This window comes from Chrysemys picta, chromosome 1, assembly GCF_011386835.1.
Source record: "Chrysemys picta bellii isolate R12L10 chromosome 1, ASM1138683v2, whole genome shotgun sequence".
In the NCBI taxonomy this organism is placed as follows: domain Eukaryota; kingdom Metazoa; phylum Chordata; order Testudines; family Emydidae; genus Chrysemys; species Chrysemys picta.
In genome coordinates, this window is record NC_088791.1 from 141,500,460 (window position 1) to 141,523,396 (window position 22,937).

At 50.8% G+C, this 22,937-nt stretch overlaps 1 gene segment (V, D, J or C); it reads right to left on the reverse strand.

The window, feature by feature from the left end:
* Positions 1 to 1,179: 1,179 nt before the first annotated feature.
* LOC135974503 (T cell receptor beta variable 25-1-like) lies at positions 1,180 to 11,120 on the reverse strand. The segment is given in 2 exon segments: positions 1,180 to 2,989; positions 11,069 to 11,120. Coding segments are annotated over 2 exon segments (576 nt in total).
* Between the last annotated feature and the right edge of the window lie 11,817 nt (positions 11,121 to 22,937).

The following is a 22,937-nucleotide window of genomic DNA, read 5'->3' on the forward strand; positions in this document are numbered from 1 at the left end:
GGGATGCGAGTACTCTGGCTGGGGGTGCCGACTCTGGGGTGGGGCTGGGGATGAGGGGTTTCGGGTTTAGGAGGGTGCTCTGGGCTGGGACTGAGGGATTCAGAGGGCAGGAGTGGGGTGAGGGCTGGGACAAGGGGTTGGGGCACAGGAGTGGGTCAGGAGTTCAGGCTCCAGGCTGCGCTTGCCTCAAGTAGCTCCTGGAAGCAGCAGCATGTCCAACATCCAGCTCCTACGCGGAGGTGCAGCCAGGTGATTCTGTACGCTTCCTTGTCTGCAGGCGCTGCCCCCGCAACTCCCACTGGCTGTGGTTCCTGACCAATGGGAACTGTGGGGGAAGCACTTGGGGAGGCTGCAGCCTGCAGAGCATCCTGGCTTCCCCTACTCGTAGGAGCCAGAGGCATGACATGCTGGCTGCTTCCTGGGAGCCGCATGGCGCAGAGGCTAGTAGTGAGCCTGCCAGACCTGCTGTGTGGTGCCAACAATCAGACAGTCAACGCCATGGTCAGCAGTGCTGACTGGAGCCGTCACAATCCCTTTTCAACCGGGTGTTCTGGTTGAAAATCGGATATCTGGTCACCCTATGCAAGCTTTACACACACTCCGGTGGAAAGAGGTGACTGAAATGCTGCCAGATAAAGCTCTTGTGAGGAATATGATTGAATCCAGGCTGGTAACTCCCTTTGGAGCCCCTGGTGGTTTGATGTCAAGCAACATTTCACATTAACATGGCGCAGTTTTATGGGCAGGCTTATGTATGGTTGTTTGTGGGGTACTGATCTCCCTTCCTGGACTGATTCTGACAAATGAGTCATTTGTATATGAGTGAGTTTCCACCGCTACCTTTATAACTAGAACTGCTGCTTAATATAATGAGGAAAAGAACCATTTTGGGGAGACGCCAGTGTCCACGCATATGTGTGTGGTGACCTGAGAACCAGGGGTTCAGTAATTATAACTGGGGTCTGGTAGGCCTACCCTACTTGCGAGCCTGTCCTCTGGGAAATTAAAAATAAGTTTATAAAGTATCACTATAACCTGTAACAATGAATGTTGATAGAAAAGGTGCAAAAGGGAGACACAGGGACTAAATCAGTCCAAACAAAAAGGACTACTGACATAACTCAGGAGAATCATGTCTGTCAAAAAAAAGTGTGGGATGAGAAATCAATAAACAAAAGTTACTGTGTTGAAAATTAGGCTGAATTAGTGAACAAAATAATGAGAGGGCGGGCTGTTCTGCCTATCCCTTCCTTTTGGGGTTTTTAAAATAAAACAAATTTTGGGAGGAAAATAGAGAACAGCTGACTGACTGAAGGATGGAAGAAAAGGAAGGAGTGAGCTTCACCATCATGGTTGCTACCTTCACAGTCTTTTGAGATCCCAGGATTCACCATAACACCGTAGGTCCTTTGTCATCCTGATCTGGAGAAATGTCCTGACCAGACTGCTGGGCCAAGGAGAGGGACCCAGATAACACTGCCACTTCCAGTGACTCCGGCTAAATCCTGAACATTTCCTGGAATGTGAGACTTAATCATCCTCCCTCCCCCCTTAATACTTTCTTTTTCTTCCCCACCTTATTTCTTTCATATCCTTCTCTTTTTGCCTTCTAATTATTAAAAGTCTGCAACACTGCTGTAAGCCTGTGTCCAGAAAGGCAGCTAAAACAATGCCATAACAGCCCAATACTGGTACAAGTTTGCCAGGTCTGGAGGTGGCTGATGAGACAGTGGGATGTGCCTCTGTTTCTCCAGCAGCAAGGGTTCCAGTAGGAGTCAACACCAAAATCAGAAGCTATAATTTATATCTTTGCCATCCCCTATTTTGTGTGTTTGTCCTGTTTTGTCTTCTAACAGAATTGGACTTTAACAACAACAGCTCCAGCCCATCTCGACTAACTTCTTATCTTTTCTCCAAAATTGGATGGGGCAGAGATGGGCGTTGTTTTTAAAAAGACTCTCAACTGAAGGAAAGGGAAACAAGGGATGTCATTAAAATGAAAGTCTTAGTTAATACTTCCCATTTCAAATGCTTTAACTGTTTTTCCTTATTTTTCTGTATCTTTAATAAAAGATTAAGAAGTATTTTTAATGGTGTGTTTTCCATGGCACTAAGCAGGCTAAAGTCTCTGTATACCAAACCCTAAGCTTTGTTTAACACTGTTTTATGGTGGATAGTGACAGGATCGTGTTAACACCTTTGATTCTTTGGGGCCATATATTTCATCAACAGTAATGCAACAGGCTGTGTGTTTCTAGACACATGGGACAGGATCACGGTGGTTTAAGCTCAGAAGCGGATGTCAGGATACATGAGACTTACAAGGGCCAATGATTATTATTCTTACACCACTAGCTGTGTTCATGGCAGGGGTGTATATTCTGTGCATCTCAGGTGGCTCCCCACACTGAAAGGTGTTACTCTATTCCCCATTCTTCTCTCTCCCTCTGGCCCCTCTGCAGCACTCACAGAGAATGTGCCTTGTTGCTGTCCCTGTGGTGGGGCTGCAGAGAGACAAAGAACAGATGAGGTTTTTGTAGAGGGAAGAGGTGACTCTGAAGCGGTGTGTCTGAGCTGCTGGCGCAGAAATACACAGCCGAGTGCTCTGGCTGCACAGACGAGATGTTCAAACGAAAGAGATCATCCTGCAGCTGGTCGGCCTGGAAGTGACTAGAATTTGTGCCTTTCTCTCTTTCTTCTTTATAGTAGAAGTTAAAGAGCAGCTGCAGTCCCTGCCCTGGGTCCTGCCGGTACCAGAACATGCTGTCATGCCCATAGGTTTGCTCACATCTGAGATAGGCAGTCTGTCCTCTCTCCAGCACCAGACTCGGTGTTTGCATTATTTTAGCATCGGTTTGGCCTGTGGGGAGAAAGAGACAAAACACACAGGACAGACAGAATAAAACAATCGTCTCAGAGGGAAATGTGTAGAGTAGAATCCTGCAAATGCTAGAACAGGGATTTCTTTTCCCAGCCAAGGACATACTTGCTCCCAAGAGATACATGGCTGCACACCAGACTATGCACATCCCCATCTCTGTCTCACTGAGCAGGGGGCAGTCCCCCAGCATGGGGTTTTACATAGATATGGTTGCTTCCTGGTACTAGAGGGCAGGATCTGTTTGTGTTTCCCCACAGACACAGGTGGCCCCTTCTGTGGAGGTCTGGTTATCTGTGGCCTTGACCCTGGGAAAAAGGTGTGGTACTGGGAATTGTATCTTTAAGTGGGCTAGCATCTGAGGCAGGCAGTCTGGTGGAGGGGTGCTGCAGAAGATTATACTCTGTTATGCAGAGGTAGTTGAGGAGCTATAGCACTGAATAAAGAGCTTCTGTCTGAAGTTCCTCAGGCCCAGAGTGATCACCGAATACCACACGGTATCAGGAGCAAACAGAAATTTAAGATGTAACATGAAAGGAAGAACAGAGCAACTAAAAACTCCACCAGAGGTGAAACACTCTGGAAATATGGAGGACACAGCATGTGATTGCAGCTGGAGCTAACATACATGAGCTACATTTAATTTTGAGGGATAGCTCAGTGGTTTGAATATTGGTATGCTAAGCCCAGGGTTGTGAGTTCAATCTTTAAGGGGGCCACTTAGGGATCTGGGGGCAAAATCAGTACATGGTCCTGCTAGTGAAGGCAGGGGGCTGGACTCAATGACCTTTCAAGGTCCCTTCCAGTTCGAGGAGATAGGATATCTCCTTTTAAAAAAAAAAAAAGTGAAGTTGCAGCAGAACGAGCTTCTACACAGATTGGCCCTAAGAGTAATAACCCACGGTTCTGGGTGGGTTTGTCCAGTCTATTCTTAAGTTTGCACTGTTGTGGCTTCACTGCCCGAGATAGTGAAATTAAAGGTAGGCCTGGTAAGTTTACTTGAGCTGTAATCACATCCAGTGACTACAGTCTAGATCAGAGGTGGGCACACTACGGCCCGCGGGCCACATCTGGCCCACGGGAACCTCCTGCCTGCCCCCTGAGCTCCTGACCCAGGAGGCTAGCCCCCGGCCCCTCCCCTCCTGTTCCCACTCCCCTGCAGCCTCAGGTCACCCCGCCTGCGGTGCAATGCTCTGGGCAGCGGGAGTCTGAGCTCCTGGGGCAGAGCCGCTGCAGAGCCCGGCCTGTCCCGGTGCTCTATGCTGTGCAGTGCATGGCTGTAGCGCTGCCAGCCACGGGTGCTCCAGGCAGCGCAGTAAGGGGGCAGGGAATGGAGGGGTTGAATTGAGGGCAGGGGAGTTCGGGGTGGTGGTCAGGGGGTGGGGGTGTAGATAGGGGTTAGGGTGGTCAGAGGGTGGGGAACAGGGGGTTTGAATGGGGGCAGGTGGTTGGATGGGGTGGCGGGGGGCAGTCAGGGGTGGAAGTTCTGGGGGCTGTCAGGGAGCAGGGGGGGTGGATGGGGCAGCGGTCCTGGGGGGCTCTCAGGGAATGAGGGGTTGGATGGGACAGGAGTCCTGGGGGTGGGCCATGAGGGGGTGAGAAGTGTGTGGGGTGGGGGCTGGGCCATGCCCCCCTCCCCTAACTGGCCCTCCATACAATTTCCAAAACCTGATGTGGCCCTCAGGCCAAAAAGTTTGCCCGCCCCTGCTCTAGATATACCCAGACAAAGAGAGAGAGAGAGAGAGAGACACACACACACACAGAGAAAACTGAATCTTTTTCCACTAGAAAAGGGATGGTTTGGGCACAATTCCATTTTGTAGAAACACTTAAACATTTTGTTTTCATTCCAGTGAAGAACAAAAATGAATTTTGAAAGCTCAAAAGATATGGCAGAACAGATTTGTCCCACAGTAGCCAGTTCTATTCCTGCCACAGCAGTTCTTTGATTTCCTAGGGTAGAGGAGGAGCACCACCTAGTGGCTGGCGAGAATTTTTACATGGAGACATTGCCTTTCACGCATTGCTAGTTGTGGCCCCGTGTAGGGCAATTTAGCAGCTACACATGTTTTCTGGCCAAATACATTTTAAAAAATAATAGTATCTAAACCTCTCTGCTGCTGCTTCCTGGGATTTTTTCCTTGACCATAGAATATCAGGGTTTGAAGGGACTGTAGAGCACAACCAACCCCCAGACAGATCTTTGCCCCACATTCCTAAATGGCTCTCTTAAGGATTGAACTCACAACCCCGGGTTTAGAAGACCAATGCTCAAACCACTTAGCTACCTCTTCCCCCTCTATCCTGCTTTCAATTCAGCTGTGACCAAATTTGTATAAGCCACTGAAATCATCATGAAAGCAAACAGCGAGGGGACAGAACCAAACTACAATGACCTGGAGACACCATAGGAGAGGGAGCTGCAGGCAATGGGAGAAGGCATAGTGCCAGTACATATAAAGTCACAACACAGGTAAAAAAATGGAGGGATGTAACCAGGAGCCTCCCCCATCACATTAAGCAAGGTCACTTTACTCGTCTTCTTTGTCCTAATGATTGTATTGTGATAGCTGCCACTGATAAGGTGTGAGATGAGGCAGTTGGGAGTGGAGGTGTCCATGTGATGGATGTGATCTATGTACAGAATAGGCTGAGAATGGCAGCCATACGGCCTATTCCCCAGGGCTCTGTCCAGTCTAGTTTTAAATTACTCAAAAAGTGGAGATTCCAGCTTCTCATGTACGGAGCAGTAGATGGTACTGTTATGAAATATTTATCTTGCTATCCGGCCTGTAATTTCTTAGTTTCACCACATCAGTTATGCCCCCTCAGCTCACCCCACTCCTCCCTTTATCAAAATCATTTCTCTCATTCCTTGATTTCAAAGGAATCTACTGTGGCAATTCTCTTGCCAAGAGATTCTCTGCTAAAAAGTTCGGTGAGGTGTATGTGTTTTTCACTGACCAGTCAGGACATGGCATTTCCTGTGATTTTATCCACAACACTGACATCCCAACGCTATGTTCCTCCTGACCTTTGTGATCTCCTCTATTCACATGCAGCTGCTGAACTGTGCTGGAAGGGATGGGTGGACAGGCCTGTGTGCATGGGGAAGAAGGGTCCAGGTGCTGCAAACACTTGGCCCTGTGTCGACTCCAAGTACAGTAATACATCCCTGTGTCATTGGCATATAGGCCGTCAATATTCAGGAGGAACTCCTCACCCTTGGGTCTACTTGCTTTGAAATGACACGGACCGTTAATTTGTGCTTACTGAGTAGGCGAGCATGTGGATCTGTCTGTGGAAGCTGCCTATACCAGTAGAAGTTGGGGTCAGATGACCCTTCCAAAGAACATTCTAGGGAAGCCTGTCTGCCCAGCTGTTCCACCACTGACTGCGGACTTTGAACAATGGGTGCAGAGCAATTGGCTAAAATCCTCAGGGAAACCAGGAACTATTAGCACAATGAAATAGAAACCCCCCCCTTGCAACCGAGATTAATGCAATGGTAGGAAATTAAGTGAAGAAAAGAGGATTAATTAATTATTGGTGAATAATTCTTCATGATTGATGGTTAATCATTATGTATTTTTTTTCCTAAGGGACAGTCTACACACAGATTTACACCAAAATAACTAAATAACTTGTAAATAAGATCTTCCATTATTTCAGTGCAAGTCTGTGCGCAAACACTTATTGGGAATAAAAGTGTTCTAGGGATCTAGCTTAAAGTGAAAAAAACACAGTGTCATGGTTTTACAATGTATTGTGCATAGCCAGTTTAGAATTTCCCTTTCCTATAAAGTTAAAAAGAATACAAATTGCTTAAATGCTTTGTGGGATCAGGGACACAATTTTTAGCACCTTGCAGGACTGAGCCTGGGGTAAACTTCTCAGTAACTCGTCTGTCTTTGTGAACCCTGTGTGAAAGAAGGTGAGATCTTATATACATGTTTATTTTATTAGCATATTATAGCTTCTAAAGTTTGTAAAGCATTTTGAGATATACAGTGTTCTAGAAATGTATGTATTATAATACTGATATATGAATTACATAATCATTAATAATTATAGTTATATTACAATTAATAAAATAGTACAGATTCGTACACTACACATATTTAACATAAGCTACTCTAATATAATGTTCATATAAACAAATATCGCTAGCTAGCTAGATTTTTCAAGGGCACTTCTGAAAATCTACCCCAGAATGTGAACACCCTCCCCGCCCCCGTCCTTAATGCAGGTGACTGTGTAACTGCCATTTCCCCTTTCACTGCATCCACAGCCATCTCCGACCTACACTCACACCAGCTGCGCATTTCTGAGGGAGCAGGGGCATGGTGTGGCTTAGTTCACAGACTCACACAGTGACTGATTGGAGATACCAGCAGAATCACCACCACCAAGATATAATTTAAAAAATGGACCTTGTTCAGCAACAGTATCGCAGGGTATAAACAGTCATGGTCTCACTCTTAGGCAAGGTTCTGAATACCCTTAAGTCCTCCTAACTTCAGGATTGAGAAGTTACGGGATTGAGCCCTAGATGCTTAACTGCTAGGGAATCCCTTACCCACACGTGCACAATTCAACTGATCATCTGATTTGGTGTCTGGGAAGAACTCCCCAACCCCAGGGGCATATCAGCATGAATAAGGGTGTGCCTGTGGAGCTGTGAGCAAGAAACCTCCATTAGGATCAGATGGGTACATCATACACCGTCACCTGCCATATCCTGAGACTATTGGAATGAGGGAATATTCTTGAAACTTGGACATTCTCATCTCTGATGTTTCTAAACATTTGATTTCTTTTGAGATGTGTCATTATCTCATGACCGTCACACACATTTTTTTACCTGTACAGTTTTAATATAATACAGCACAGCAAGAGAAGGGAATAAGTGCTCCATCGGGAGGCCAGAATCCCATAAGCAGTTGCTAGATATGGTCAAAAGACTCATATTCTCTTACTGAGATAACATGAGTGATTTTATATCAGCCCATTTGGAAAGAGCTCCACTGCCTGCAATGTAAAACTGCTCCAGTGCATAGAGAGCATATACTGCCAACAAGAGATACAGACAGACGGGACAAATTCAGTCAAAGCACAAGCTGGCATAGACCTTTAAAAGGACATGCGACTGTTTAAGCCTGGGCAAAAACTGGTTTTCATTACCTTAGCTCATTTGTCAATCTCTAGCACATCCTACATCTAATAACTCATACCATTACAAAAAGTGATAGTTCTCCTGGGAAGGACAGGAGACTGGGAGTGAGGACCCCAGTTTTTATCCCCTAGCTCTGTCAGCAAATCACTGCATGACTTTGGACAGTTTAACCCATTTCATATGCTCTCTCTGTCTGTCTCTCTGATGTTTCATGATTCCCTAATATCAAGCTGAAATCTCCTCTCCATTCTATCTCTGGTCAAAAGAACCAGAGCAAATTGATCAAAGGGGACCATTTCGTCTGGAAAAATGGGAAATTTTCCCTGAAGGCAAGGTGTGTGTTAGGGAGGCAATAGTCCCCCTGAAGGGAGCAAAATAATGTCCATTTATACCTAGGCTGGTGAATACATCACAGGGAATAATCCTGCAGTGGCTGGAAAGGGGTTGGATCAGATGTGGCCTCAGACATTTCTTCCATCGCTAATAGCTATGATGAGACACGACACAGATTTTCCCCCTTCAAGGGAAGAAGGGAGAAGCTGGGGCTGTGACTCAGTGTCTGTGGGATGGGACAGGGCAGGGGACTGAGCTAGTGGGTGAAACCTGATCTCAGCTCAGCGACAGGGGTAGGGGGAGTTTTTGTCCAGGGGCTGCACCCGCTTGGCTCAGTGTGCGGCTCTAGGCGCAGTAATACAGCCCCATGTCGTTGGGGAAGAGGCTGTCTGTGCTCAGTGTGAAGTTCTGCTGGGCCGGTCGGGCAGCTATAAAGTGTTTCTCCGAACTGTTGTCAATAAAATCCTTGCTTCTAGAGAGAAAGAACATGTGAAGGGCTCCTCCCTGGAGAGACTGCATGTAGAGGGTTGAACTGAACCCTGGCAGGTAGCAGTGCAGCTGGACTTTAGAGCCGGGGGGCAGAGAAATGCATCGGGGGGTCTGGTGGAGAGTCTGGGAGCACCCGTCTGTGAATGAGACACAGAGATAAACGGAGAAAGAAAGAGGAAAGGAGTCCAAAATAAAGAAGGCAGGTACATGGCAATGAGAAATATCTCTTAGTTCTCCCCTTACAGTGCAGGAGGGTCAGGAAGGTGAGAAGCAGCCACAGCCGCTCCTGCGTCTTCCTGCCCTGCAAACTCACTGATCCCAGAGCCGAACGCATCGTCTCTCTAAGGCCGGTTATTCTGCTCTTCAGACATTTGACACCAATATTCAAACACGTTCCCTCCCTCCTCCTCTTGACCCACAATTTGTGAGGCTCTTTTCCTCACCCTTTATATACCTCACTCTCTCCTTCTCTTTGACACTCCCTTCCATTCCACTCCTCCCTTTCCCAGTCTCCTCTCTGTCTCTCCTCTTCCCTCCCTCGCACTGCTCAAACACAAATCACATCATTTCTGTGCCTCTGTTACTGTTCTTGTCACCCAGACCTTCCTACCCAAACCTCGACCACCAATGGGCCCTGCCAACCCCTCCAGGTTTTGTCAGATTATAGAATTTCTCCATCCAGCTAACAGAGCATCTTGTCCACCTCCCCTGTTCCTCAGCTGGAGTACTGTGTCCAGTTTTGGGCATCAACTTTAAGAAAGATGTGGACAGAATCCAGAAGAGGGCAGAAGTTTTTAAGAAGAGGTTAGACAAACATTTGTCATGGATGATCTAGGTACACTTAATCCTGCCTCAGCACAGGGGGATGGACTAGATGACCATTGTGTCCAGCCCTATATTCCTTTCAGAGTAACAGCCGTGTTAGTCTGTATCCGCAAAAAGAAGAACAGGAGTACTTGTGGCACCTTAGAGACTAACAAATTTATTAGAGCATAAGCTTTCGTGGACTACAGCCCACTTCTTCGGATGCATATATATATATGCATACATATATGCATACATATATATGCATCCGAAGAAGTGGGCTGTAGTCTACGAAAGCTTATGCTCTAATAAATTTGTTAGTCTCTAAGGTGCCACAAGTACCCCTATATTCCTGTGATTCTATGAATTTTATGGTAGTTCTCTGTTTCTCTAAATATATTGACCTCCTTATGGTTAGGGTGAACTTTCAAACTGAAGAGCAAAATATATGTTCCATGACAGTCATTGACTTGTATCATTCTGACATGTCCATGGGTAGATGCTGCTGCCCCTACTTGGACAGGCTGTTTCAGATCTTTAGCCTTTTGTTGTTCTCTTAATTTTCCTCTATTGGCTAAAGAATGGCAATAGGGAGAGTCTTGTTTTTTTGGAACACAAAGTTGCAATTTCCATTGGCCCTGCCTTATGTCTGCATTTGACTGATGGGAACTACATGACTGCAACTGTAACATCTTGAAGTAGGGACTAATTAGGTGAACAACAGGTGTATATACGCTGTGAGGCTCTCACAGGGAAATAATGAATACTCAAGGGAGTTTCTCCGCCTTTGATCACTTCTCCCAAAGAAGCTCTTTGCTGTGGTTTCTATGCATAATAAGCTGTTTCTCTCTGCCTGATAGTAGCACATTCTCCTTTTTGTATGGAGATGGGAGGAGCTGCTCTCTCTGAGGGAGTGTTGGGGGAAGGAGGGAGGTTTTTGTAGGGGGAGGAGGTGACTGAAGCACTGTGTCTAAACTGCTGGCACAGAAATACACAGCCGAGTGCTCAATCTTCACAGAGGTGATGTGCAAGTCAAAGACTTCGATCTTTGGCCGGGAGGCTGTGAATCCATCTTTAATATCACCTTTCTCCTTGTTATCTACAGCAAATGAGTAATATCACCTTTCTCCTTGTTATCTACAGCAAATGACCAGCTGCAGTCCCTTCCCCTGCTACTGCTTATACCAGTACATATTATCATGACCATTAGTATGTCTGCATGTCAGCTGGGCTGTCTGTTCTCTCTTCAGTACCAGGCTTGGTGTTTGGGTGATTTTAGCGTCTATGTGTCCTGTGAGACAAAATACAAGAAACAAACACAGTAAAATAAAAGAGCTGTATCCTGCAGACACCAAAACAGGGATTTCATGGCTGCATCAATGACTTACTTGCTCCCAAGAAGCACAGGACCGCCATGCACCAGACTAACCACATCCCCATCTCTGGGGCAATGATCAGTGAGCATTTCCCCAGTGGACGGTTTTATACGGCTCTGTTCTGTAGGGCTGCTTCTGCACCAATAAGCACTAGGTGGTCACACACTTCAGAGCTGCTGTAGGCAGAGCTTATTGCACACATATGGCCACAGACAGACAGGTTGTTTTTTTGTGGAGGTGAGGGGGGAGGTAGAGTTAAAAAATAAAATACTTGCTGTTGAATATCACTTTAATTGAGTAGTTTTCTACCATGACTACATTTGCCCATTTTTAACAAAGAGATTAACAATCTTCTGTTCCACAGTCAGTGTTTTCTTTATTTCTCAACACAAACACTAATTTTAGAGGGTCTAAAGCCCCCCTCAGCCCACAGTCGGGAATGCCCGTGACACATCAGGGGCACTTTTCATTAATCCATTGCATCTGCCCAAACTTCCTCTGTTCCACCCTCCCAACTAGGGTTGCCAACTTTCTAATCACACAAAACCAAACACCCCTACCCCTCCCTTTCTCTGAAGCCCATGTACCACCCCGTCTCCAAGGCCCCACACCTTGCTCACTCTTCCCCACCCTCAATCACTTTCACCGAGCTGGGGCAGTGGGTTGGGATACAGGAGGGGGAATGGGCTCTAATCTGGGGGTGCAGGCTCCGGGGTGGGGCTGGGGATGAGTGATTTTGGGGTACACAAGGAGGTTCTGAGTTGGGGCAGGGGATTGGGGTGTGGGGAGTGAGGGCTTTGGCTGGGGTTGTAGGCTTGGCAGTGGGGCTAGGGATGAGGGGTTTGGGGTGTGGGAGAGAGCTCTGGGCTGCTGCAGGGAGTTGCTGTGTGGGGGAGCACAAAGTAATCAATGCCCCCATAGTGCTAATTCTGTGTGCCCCCCATCCCCACAATCCAGGGTCCCCCATTCTCCACCCCAGGAGGAGCCATACCCCTCTTTCCCCAATCTCTCTCATTCCCCTTCTCCCTATTCCAGGCTGTGCCAAACTCTGCCCTCCATCAGCACTTCTGTGTGCCCCATTCCACCTCCCATTGTTCCCACCTACCCTCCATGCCAGGGGCTCTGTGTGGCCCCTCTTCCCTCCTTCCATGTCCCCCCATTCTTTCTCGCATGATAGGGGTTCCATATATATTTTACTCCCTCTTTTCCCTCTATTCCTATCTCCCATAGCAGGGTGTCACGAAGTATTGGGGGACTCAGGGCCCTGCACCCCCGGCCTCCTGCGATTCACCATGACTCTCAGCCAGCCAGTAAAGCAGAAGGTTTATTTGGATGACAGGAATACAGTCCAAGACAGGTCTTGCAGGCACAGACAACAGGGACCCCCTCAGTTAGGTCCATCTTGGGGTCCCAGGGCATCCCAGCCCCCCTTGGGAGGTCAGAGCAATCTCTGCCTCCCCACCATCTCACCACCCAGCTTCCAAGACTCTGCCTTCAGCGACCCCTCCCACAGCCTTTGTTCAGTTTCCCGGGCCAAGGTGTCACCTGGCCTCCAACCCCTTCCTGGTTCTCATGTTACACGCTCAGGTATTCGCCTTCGGGCAGACAATCCTAGCCACACTCCCCTGTCAGCATTCACAGACCACAGTAAGAACAGTCCCAGTTCGTCACATCTCCCCCCTTCGAGACCGAACTGAGCAGGGTCACTTTAGCCAGTGACCCAGGGAAGTTCGAACCTACTCCCGTTCCCATGGATGCCCCCGCATCCCTCCCATTCCTTGGTGAGAATTACACCAGGCCCCTCCAGTTTCACGCCCCCCCTTAGGTCGGGGGTGCTTGATGGCACTCGCAGTTCGCATGTGGGAAGGTTTATGCGGCCTGTGCCCTTTTCCCACCCCCATACCCCTAGGGTTCCAACTGGGCTGTGGTCTTCTCCCAGCGCTCCAGTCTGGAGGTCTGTGCTTTGGGCTCTCTTGGTTTAGAGCCGCCCTTTTAACCTTGGCCACCCTCCGGAAAGGATCCTTTATGCTGGGCAAGGGTCCTAAAGCTGTTTTCCCCTTGTCCCAGGCCTTCCTCCCCCTCTGACAGGGGTCACAGGATCCGCAGTACTGCCGGACAGTAACAAAGACCCCAGGCCAGTAAAAGCTCCGTAGCAGCCTCTGCTGGGTACGCCAGGTTCCCTGGTGCCCTGAGAGAGGAATGTCATGGGCCCGGCACAGCAGCTGGCGGCGATACTTCTGGGGTACCACCAGCTGCCTCCTGATCCCCCCTGACTCCATTTTCCCTGGGGGAGCCCATTCTCGGTTCAGGAACCCCTTCTCCCACAGGAACCTTTTCCGGCCACCTCGTCCCATGGTCTGTACCGCATTGAGGTCGGCCAGGTCCCTTATCTTCCGCAAGGAGGGATCTCTCTGCAACTCGGCCTGGAACTCAGCAGCTGGGACAGGGATGGCCACCTGCTCTTTCTCGCCCGCTGGGTCTGAAGCTGCAGCCTCCCTGAGCCGTGTCCCTGGGTGTTCCCTCCCCACCAGGTTAGGGTCCTGCGCCTCAGGCAAGGCACCCCCCCCAAGGCCAGGGCGCAGTGCCCCTCGCCGGCTCTGACTGCGGGTCACAACCAGTGCCCTTTGGGGGTTGCTTGGCCAGTTCTCCAGGTCCCCCCCCATCAATACCTCAGTGGGCAAATACGGGTGTACCCCCACATCCTTGGGGCCCTCCTTGGTCCCCCACTTCAGGTGTACCCTTGCCACGGGCACTTTGACTGGTGTTCCGCCCACCCCCGTCAGGGTCAGGTAGGTGTTGGGCACCACCTGATCTGGGGCCACCACCTCGGGCCGGGCCAGCGTCACCTCTGCGCCCGTATCCCAGTATCCATTGACCTTCCTCCCATCCACCTCCAGGGGAACAAGGTACTCTCTCCGGAGGGACAGCCCCACGCCTACCGTATAAACCAAAAACCCTGAGTCTGGAGCATCCAGCCCCCTAGAGGAGCTGGCCTGGAGCTCTCCTCCCTCCTTAGCAGGTGGTACTCTGCCAGCCCCCCTTCCCTGGGAATGCTGCCTCTCGCCGGGCTGGGTCTCTACCCAGTCAACCCTCTGTGGGTTCGGTCCGCTCAGCCTGTCCCTGAGCCTGGGGCACTGGGCCCGTATGTGGCCTTTTTGGCCACAGTGGTAGCAGCCCATGTCCCATGGGTCCCCTTGAGTGGGTCGGATGGTCCTGACGCCGGATGTTCCCCTCTGATGGGGTTTTTCTGTATTTTCCCACGGGGAGGTCCCATGGTGACTCTCTCTCTGCGTGGTGGTGGGACTGTTCCTTTGGGACTCCTCCCTTTTATCTCCTGACCGGCTCTTTACAAACTCATCGGCCAGCCGGCCTGCATGTCGCGGGTTCTCTGGCTTTCGGTCCACCAACCACAGCCTCAGGTCGGATGGGCACCGCTCATACAGTTGCTCCAGTACCAGCAGTTTGACCAGGTCCTCCTTCTTCTGGGCCCCATCAGCCCACTTGCTGGCGTATCCTTCCATGCGGACGGCTAGTTGCAGATATGAGATCTCAGGGGTTTTATCCTGACTCCGGAACCTTTCCCGGTACATCTCAGGAGTCAGCCCAAACTCACGTAGCAGGGCCTTTTTGAATAGTTCGTAGTCCCCTTTCTCTGCCTCTTCCAGTTGGCGGTACAATGCCACGGCTTTGGGGTCCAGTAAGGGGGTAAGGACCCGGAGTCTGTCCGCGGGGTCAACCCGGTGCAGCTCGCAGGCCGTCTCAAAGGCCTCCAGGAAGTCATCCATGTCCTCCCCCTCCTTGCGTGGGGCCAGGATGCACTTATCAAAGCTCCGTGCAGTCCTGGGTCCCCCCTCACTCACCGCAGCCGGGGGTTCGCTGCCCTTCAATCTCGCCAGTTCCAGTTCATGCTGTCTCTGTCTCTCATTCTCCTCCCGTTCATGCTGTCTCTGTCTCTCTTTCTCCTCCCGTTCATGCTGACGCTGTCTCTCTTGTTCACAATCCCCCAGCTCTCTCAGTTTTAGCTCTTTCTCCCATTCCAGCCAATTCCGCTCCACGGATGCCGAACGTCGCCGGGAGGATCCCCTGCTGGCCAGGGGGGTCACGGCGCCCTCGGTATTTGCTGGGCTCCTCCCCACCCTTCCCCTAGGCATAGGAAGGAGGGGTCTCGGGAAGCCCTCAGCAGCCGGCTGACCATTCCCAGCTGGGACAGACACTGGTGCCTGCGCTGCATTTGCCAGGCTGCTTCCCTGAGACACAGGGATCAGTTCATTCGCGCGATCTTCCGCCTCCAGCCGGGCAATGAGCTGTTCTTTGGTGAGCCTCCCAATGCGCAGCCCCCTCTGCTTGCACAGCTCCACCAGGTCGCTCTTAAGCCGCTTGGCATACATCTTCCTGCTGGCCACTCACCGGCCTGTGTGCTCACAGCTCCCCACAGTTCCCAGGGGGACCCCTAGTGTGCCAGCCCTTCTCGAGGTCACCACCTCTCTGCCAGGGTCGAGCTGCAGACTCCTCCGCCCCTGGGACCACTCGCTGCGATCCCCCCGGGGGACCCTGTTACTGAAAAAGTTCTTCTCGCTGGTCACACACTCCCAGGGGTAATAACCGTCTCTCTCTCACTCTTCAGCACGCCTGGTCCCCGTCAATCCCCCTTCGTTTTACTGCTCCCCAGTCACTTACTGCAGGAAGCGCCGTCCACGGGGTGCAGTAGATCCCGCCGCTGCCACCAGTTGTCACGAAGTATTGGGGGACTCAGGGCCCTACACCCCCGGCCTCCTGCGATTCACCATGACTCTCAGCCAGCCAGTAAAGCAGAAGGTTTATTTGGATGACAGGAATACAGTCCAAGACAGGTCTTGCAGGCACAGACAACAGGGACCCCCTCAGTTAGGTCCATCTTGGGGTCCCAGGGCATCCCAGCCCCCCTTGGGAGGTCAGAGCAATCTCTGCCTCCCCACCATCTCACCACCCAGCTTCCAAGACTCTGCCTTCAGCGACCCCTCCCACAGCCTTTGTTCAGTTTCCCGGGCCAAGGTGTCACCTGGCCTCCAACCCCTTCCTGGGTTCTCATGTTACACGCTCAGGTATTCGCCTTCGGGCAGACTATCCTAGCCACACTCCCCTGTCAGCATTCACAGACCACAGTAAGAACAGTCCCAGTTCGTCACACAGGGATTCTGTGTGTCCCTCCATTTTCCCCTCCACCTATTCAAGGGTACCCCATACTGCCCATCCCATGGCAGGGGTTCTGTGTGCCCTGCATTCTGTCCTCCCCCTATAGCAGAGTCCTCCATTCTTCTCCCATGGCAAGGGCTCTTTGTTACCCCTCATTCTCCTGCTTCCCTCCATGCTAGGGGAGCTGTGTGCCACCCTCCTTTATACCAAGATGACTCAATCTCTGCCCCACCAGGAGTTCTGCATACCCAATTTCCCCCCCCCAGTACTAGGGTTCCTCTTTCTCCCCCTCCCTCCAATTCCTGCCAGTGGCTGTGTGCACCCCTCTTTCTCCCATACCCTCTTCCCCGCACCATTATTCTTCTTTCTGTCTTGATGGTAAGTCATTCAGAGTGTCAACATATCAGGGCTGGCGCTAGATGACGCTCATGGCAACCTGAGTTGCACAGGCTGGACTGCAGTTCAGGCTGCCCTGCCGCTAGAGAGCCAGAGCATCATCCCCCGGAGCTGAGCCCAGGCTGCGGCAGCGAGAGGGGCTCAGCTCCGGGGGATGATGCTCTGGCTCTCCAGCACAGGGCAGCCTGAACTAAAGTCCAGCCTGTGTGTGAAGAGCCGGGGAGGGAGGGAAGTGGGGCCCGGGATGCAGGGAGGGAGGAGGGGTCCTGCTGCCGCCACCGCTGCCGCTCTGAGTCTCCACAGGGAGGCGCGGCGTTTCCCCGCTTGAATGAGCTGTGCAGGGCACCGCCGGGCTGGGCAGGGGGCGCGGATCCCAGCTCACGCGCTGACAGGGCGAGTGGCTGGGCAGCCCGAGCTGCCAGCGAACTGCTGCCGCCCCCTCCTGCCCCCGGACCCGGCCCACCATGCACCTCCCCCGCATCAGCCTCGCGCCTCCTGCCCTGGGTGGGGAGAGGCAGAGCCCGGCTCCGAGCGGGTCAGCGGATACTGCCCCGCCAGGGGATCCTCGTGGCTCCGACACCTGGGGCTCAGTGTCCGTCCTCTCGGCTCTGCCTGCACGGAGCTGGGGAAGCAGCTGTCAGCGTCTGCCCCTCTCAGCCCTTGCACCCCCCATCCCGCTTGCAGCCCCTCCACTTGTACCTCACCCCATCGCTCCTTCTCCACACCCCTTCCCCTTGTACTCTCCCTTCACCCGCATCTCTCCCCTTGTACCCTCCCCCAGCCCTCTCCTCCCGCACCTCCCCCCTTCCCCTGCACCTCTTCTCCCACAACCCTCCTGATACCCCCCTCCTCCTCCACCCTCCTCCGCGAGTACATCACACCCCGCTTCTCTGCCTTTGTAGAGCCCCCAAGCACCCCCACACACGATCCTCTGCCTAAACCCTCTTTACTAGATCCCCATCCCTTTCCGGGTACAAGGTTTGAGCGTTAGTCCCTATGCTTTCCATGTGCATTTGGAGCACTAAAGATGTGGTTGCTGGGGATTTGGGGGTGAGATTTACACTAAAGTGAAATAAAAATAGGAAAAACAGTTTGATCCCCACCTGCAAGTGTAAACGGGGATTGCTGTGGTGAAGAAGGAGGTCACGTTTGGGGGGGGAGCCCAGGGCTGGGGCGGCAGGGGATGGGGGAGGGCACTGGTGAAGGGGGAAGAGCCCAGGGCTGGGGTGGGGGGCAGCCAAATTTTTTTTTGCTTGGGGCGGCAAAAAACCTGCAAGATATTAAACTCTATTGAGAAGATGGACAGAGATGAGGTGGAGTATTGTTATGCTGGAAGGCATTAATACGTGCCCTCAACCAATTTCAGAGAAAGCAGTGTTTCTCAAATGTGGCCACCATGGCTGCATGCAGCCATCAAGGACTTTTCGTGTGGCCACAACCTCCTGGGAGGTGATTCGGGGAGGAGAGGCAAAGCAGCGGCCTCTCCCCTGGAGCCATTAGCAGTGGTTGGGCCCTGCCCCAATCTGGAGCCACAAATGCTGGAGATGCAGGCAGTCGGCATGAGTTCCCCACCTTCCCAGGGGTGGCTGGGCTTGGGCTTCTGGTTTCAGTCCTGGCCACAGAGTTTCAGGCTCTAGCTGAAGGGCCAAGGGCTCCAGCCCTGGCCTTCAGCTGCACGGCAGCGGGTGCCACCCCTGGGATCACCACTCCACTTCCCCAACACTCCTGGTCCCCACTGCATCCTCCAGCTCCGGGCTTCAGCCACATGGCTACAGGGCTCTGGTCCCCGGGCTCCAGCCTCAGGCTCATCACCACCCCCATTGCCCCTTCTTTGCAAGAACGTGCAAAGCACCTTATTAGTTTGTATTCTGCTTAGATACAGAAAAGAATAGTAACAACTGTACATTATTTTAATTATTGAGTCTGCAAAAACCCCTACATAAATAAATTACAATGTTTTGGACATATATATGTGCATATTTATTTGTTTTTCTTAAAGTTAATTAAGTATTTTAGGAAAAATTCTCAGAGCGGACACCAGCAAGAGTTGGTGGCCGCACTTTGAAGCCACCAAAAAAGTGTACTGTCACTTATTTCCTAGACACCACAGTACAAATAAGTGATGGCCACGTTCACACCACCCTATACCGAAAACCCACCAACCACTATGCCTACCTTCATGCCTCCAGCTTCCACCCCGGACACACCACACGATCCATCGTTTACAGCCAAGCACTGAGATACAACTGCATCTGTTCCAACCCCTCAGACAGAGACCAACACCTACAAGATCTTCACCAAGCATTCTCAAAACTACACTACCCACACAAGGAAATAAGGAAACAAATCAACAGAGCCAGACGTGTCCCAGAAGCCTCCTGCTACAAGACAAGCCCAAGAAAGAAACCAACAGAACTCCACTAACCATCACCTACAATCCTCAGCTTAAACCTCTCCAATGCATCATCAGTGATCTAAAACCCATCCTGGACAATGATTCCTCACTTTCACAGACCTTGGGAGGCAAGCCAGTCCTTGCCCACAGACAACCTGCCAACCTTAAGCATATTCTCACCAGCAACCACACACCGCACCATAACAACTCTAACTCAGGAACCAATCCATGCAACAAACCTCGATGCCAACTCTGCCCACATATCTACACCAACAACACCATCACAGGACCTAACCAGATCAGCTACAACATCACCAGTTCATTCACCTGCACATCCACCAATTTTATATATGCCATCATGTGCCAGCAATGCCCCTCTGCTATGTACATTGGCCAAACTGGACAGTCACTACATAAAAGGATAAATGGACACAAGTGAGATATCAGACATGGCAATATACAAAAACCTGTAGGAGAACACTTCAACCTCCCTGCCCACACAATAGCAGATGTAAAGGTAGCCATCTTACAGCAAAAAAAACTTCAGGACCAGACTCCAAAGAGAAACTGCTGAGCTTCAGTTCATTTGCAAATTTGACACCATCAGATCAGGATTAAACAAAGACTGTGAATGGCTAGCCAACTACAGAAGCAGTTTCTCCTCCCTTGGTGTTCACACTTCAACTGCTAGCAGAGGACCTCACCCTCCCTGATTGAACTAACCTCGTTATCTCCAGACTGATTCTTGCCAGCATATTTATACCTGCCCCTGGAAATTTCCATTACGTGCATCCGAAGAAGTGGGCATTCACCCACGAAAGCTTATGCTCCAATACATCTGTTAGTCTTAAAGGTGCCACAGGACTCTCTGTTGCATATTACAGACAGACAGACGGACAGAGTTTGAGGGTACATCTATACTTACTTCCTGATCCGGATGTAAGCGATCGATCCCGGAAATGCTTGCCGTCGACGCCGGTACTCCAGCTCAGCGAGAGGAGTACGCGGCATCGACGGGGGAGCCTGCCTGCCGCGTCTGGACCCGCGGTAAATTCGGATTAAGGTACTTATTAACGTAGCTGAATTTGCGTACCTTAGTCCGAAGTGGGGGGTTAGTGTGGACCAGGCCTAAGTTTCAGGCCTTTGTAAATGTGGCCAATCATCTGGTATTTCATATCACTATTATAGCTATTCAGAAAACTAACATTTTTCCTGAAAAAAAATTGGATCAAAAATCCTTTGTTTAATCTTTTTCTGTCAAAAAAATTCTTGCAGAAAGTTTCAAACGGACTCGAAATGAAAAAAACAAATTCTTTGAAATCAACATTTTTCGTGAAACTGGACCAGGGCCAGCTCTGGCTTTTTGGCCGCCCCAAGCAAAAAAAACAAAACAAAACGGGGCGGCCAGAATGGCAAAGCAAAAAAAAACCAAAAACCTGCAGCGCGGCTGGAGCGCGGGTGCAGGGGGACCGGCTGGCGGGGGGGAGGGGGAGGGGGAGGGAGCGGGTGGGAGAGAGAGAGAAGGGGGCAGCCAGGGCTACAGCAGGGGCACTGCCAAGCGGCCCCTCCCGCTGCGCCGCCTCCTGCCGCCTGCCACGAGGGCTCCGCTCTGGTCGGGAGGGAGGGAAGGAAGAGGACGGCCCTGCAGGGCGCTCTGGTTCTCCGCGCCGCCGCCCCCTACAGGGCCACCGGAGCGGAACAAGAACAAAAAAAAAAAAAAGCGGCCTTCCGCCCTAGGATTGGGCAGAATGCCGCCTCCAACAATCTGCCGCCCCAAGCACCAGCTTGCTCAGCTGATGCCTGGAGCCAGCCCTGAACTGGACAATTTCATTTAGTTTTGACTTAAAATGTTTTTATTTCACTTTTTTTAACTAAAAAAATACAAGCGACATAAAAATTCTTTCAAATTCCCATTTTGACCTAAATTGTCATTTCTTTAACCCAAAAGCAAAAATGCAATGACGTTTCTAGTCAAAACAAAATGATCATTTTAGTTTTGATATTTCCCACATGAAAATAGAAAGTTTTTATTGGAACTGACATTTTCCCATAAAAAAATGCCATATTTTGGCTGGAGAAATTTCCCTATAAAAATGTTGTCCCACTTTAGTCCTATTGACTAAAAAAAAGGGTGCCCTTTGGAGAAGTATAGACTCATTCCATGGGGCTTTTGGGAGAACTGATCTGCAGTCCCCAATATCAAGAGCACTGAACAGGCCTGTGTGGCACAAATTTAGAAATTATGAGGCAGTGTGGACTAGTGGATAGAGCACTGGACAGGGACTCCTCAGACCTGGGGTCTATTGCTGGCTCTGGCCTGTTGGGTGACTTTGGGCAAGTCCCTTCACCTGCCTGTGGCCCTCTTTCCCCATCTGTACAATGGGGATAATGATACTGACCTCCTTTGTAAAGCACTCTGAGATCTACCAATGGAAAGTGCTAGATAAGGGCTAGGTCTTGTTATTGTTAAGAGAATCCTTAATGCAGGGGCAGAGGTGGATTTATCATGAAACAAACAGCGTGGTGACATGCTGACCCCAATAACAGGGGTCCCCCAAAATTCAGGATAAATCTCATCTAACAATCTGCCCCCGAGTCCTGGCCAGTGGCACAGCAGGGCGCAGGCAGGCAGGCTACCTGCATTCTGTGGCCGGTGGCCCCTCGCTCCTCTTGGAAGCAGCTGGCTACTGGCACATCTCTACGTGCCCCTGGTGGGGGGGAGGTGGTTCCGTGTGCTGCCCCCACCCCACTAAGGGACATGCAGAGATGTGCCCGCACTGCCTCCCTCCCCCCAATGCTGCGCCGCTACCCGAAATGGCCAGCATGTCCCTGCAGCCCCTGTGGTATGTGTGTGTGTGTCCGCACATTGCTGCTGCCTCGAGGGCCAACTCCACAGCTCCCATTGGCTGGGGGATGCGGCCAATGGGAGCTGCGGGGGCAGCACCTGTGAGCAGCAGCGCACAGAGACACCCTGCCTTCCCCCTCCCCCCCCCCCACTTTGGGAGCCGTGCTGCCCAAGGTAAGCGCTGCTCCCCTGACCACTCCTGCACCCCAACCCCCTGCCGCAGCTTAGAGCCCACACACAAAAAGAAAAAAAGAATGAAAAATGGGGGGGGGGGGGGAGATAAGAGAGAATGTTCTTTTTCTTGGCTGGGTCCTGAGGGGGCCCCCCCGAAAATGAAGCTGTGCACAGGGCCCCACTAACTCTAAATCCGACACTGTGCAGGGGCTGTATAGAATCATAGAATCATAAACTTTAAGGTCAGAAGGGACTATTATTGATCATCTAGTGTGACCTCCTGCACAACGCAGGCCACAGAATCTCACCCACCGACTCCTATAACAAACCTGTGTCTGAGCCATTGAAGCCCTCAAATCATGTTTTAAAGACTTCAAGGTGCAGAGAATCTTCCAGCAAGTGACCCGTGCCCCATGGTACAGAGGAAGGCGACCCCCCCCCCCCCAGGGCCTCTGCCAATCTGCCCTGGAGGAAAATTCCTTCCTGACCCCAAATATGGCGATCAGCTAAACCCTGAGCATGTGGGCAATTCTCACCAGCCAGACACCCAGAAAATAATTCTCTGTAGTAACTCAGATCCCACCCCGTCTAACATCCCATCACAGGCTATTGGGCATATTTACCACTAATAGTCAAAGACCAATTAATTGCTAAAATTAGGCTATCCCATTATATCATCCACTCCATAAACTTATCAAGCTTAGTCTTGAAGCCAGATATGTCTTTTGCCCCCACTGCTCCCCTTGGAAGGCTGTTCCAGAACTTAACTCCTCTGATGGTTAGAAACCGTCTAATTTCAAGTCTAAACTTCCTAATGGTCAGTTTATATCCATTTGTTCTTGTGTCCACATTGGTACTGAGCTTAAATAACTCCTCTCCCTCCCTGGTATTTATCCCTC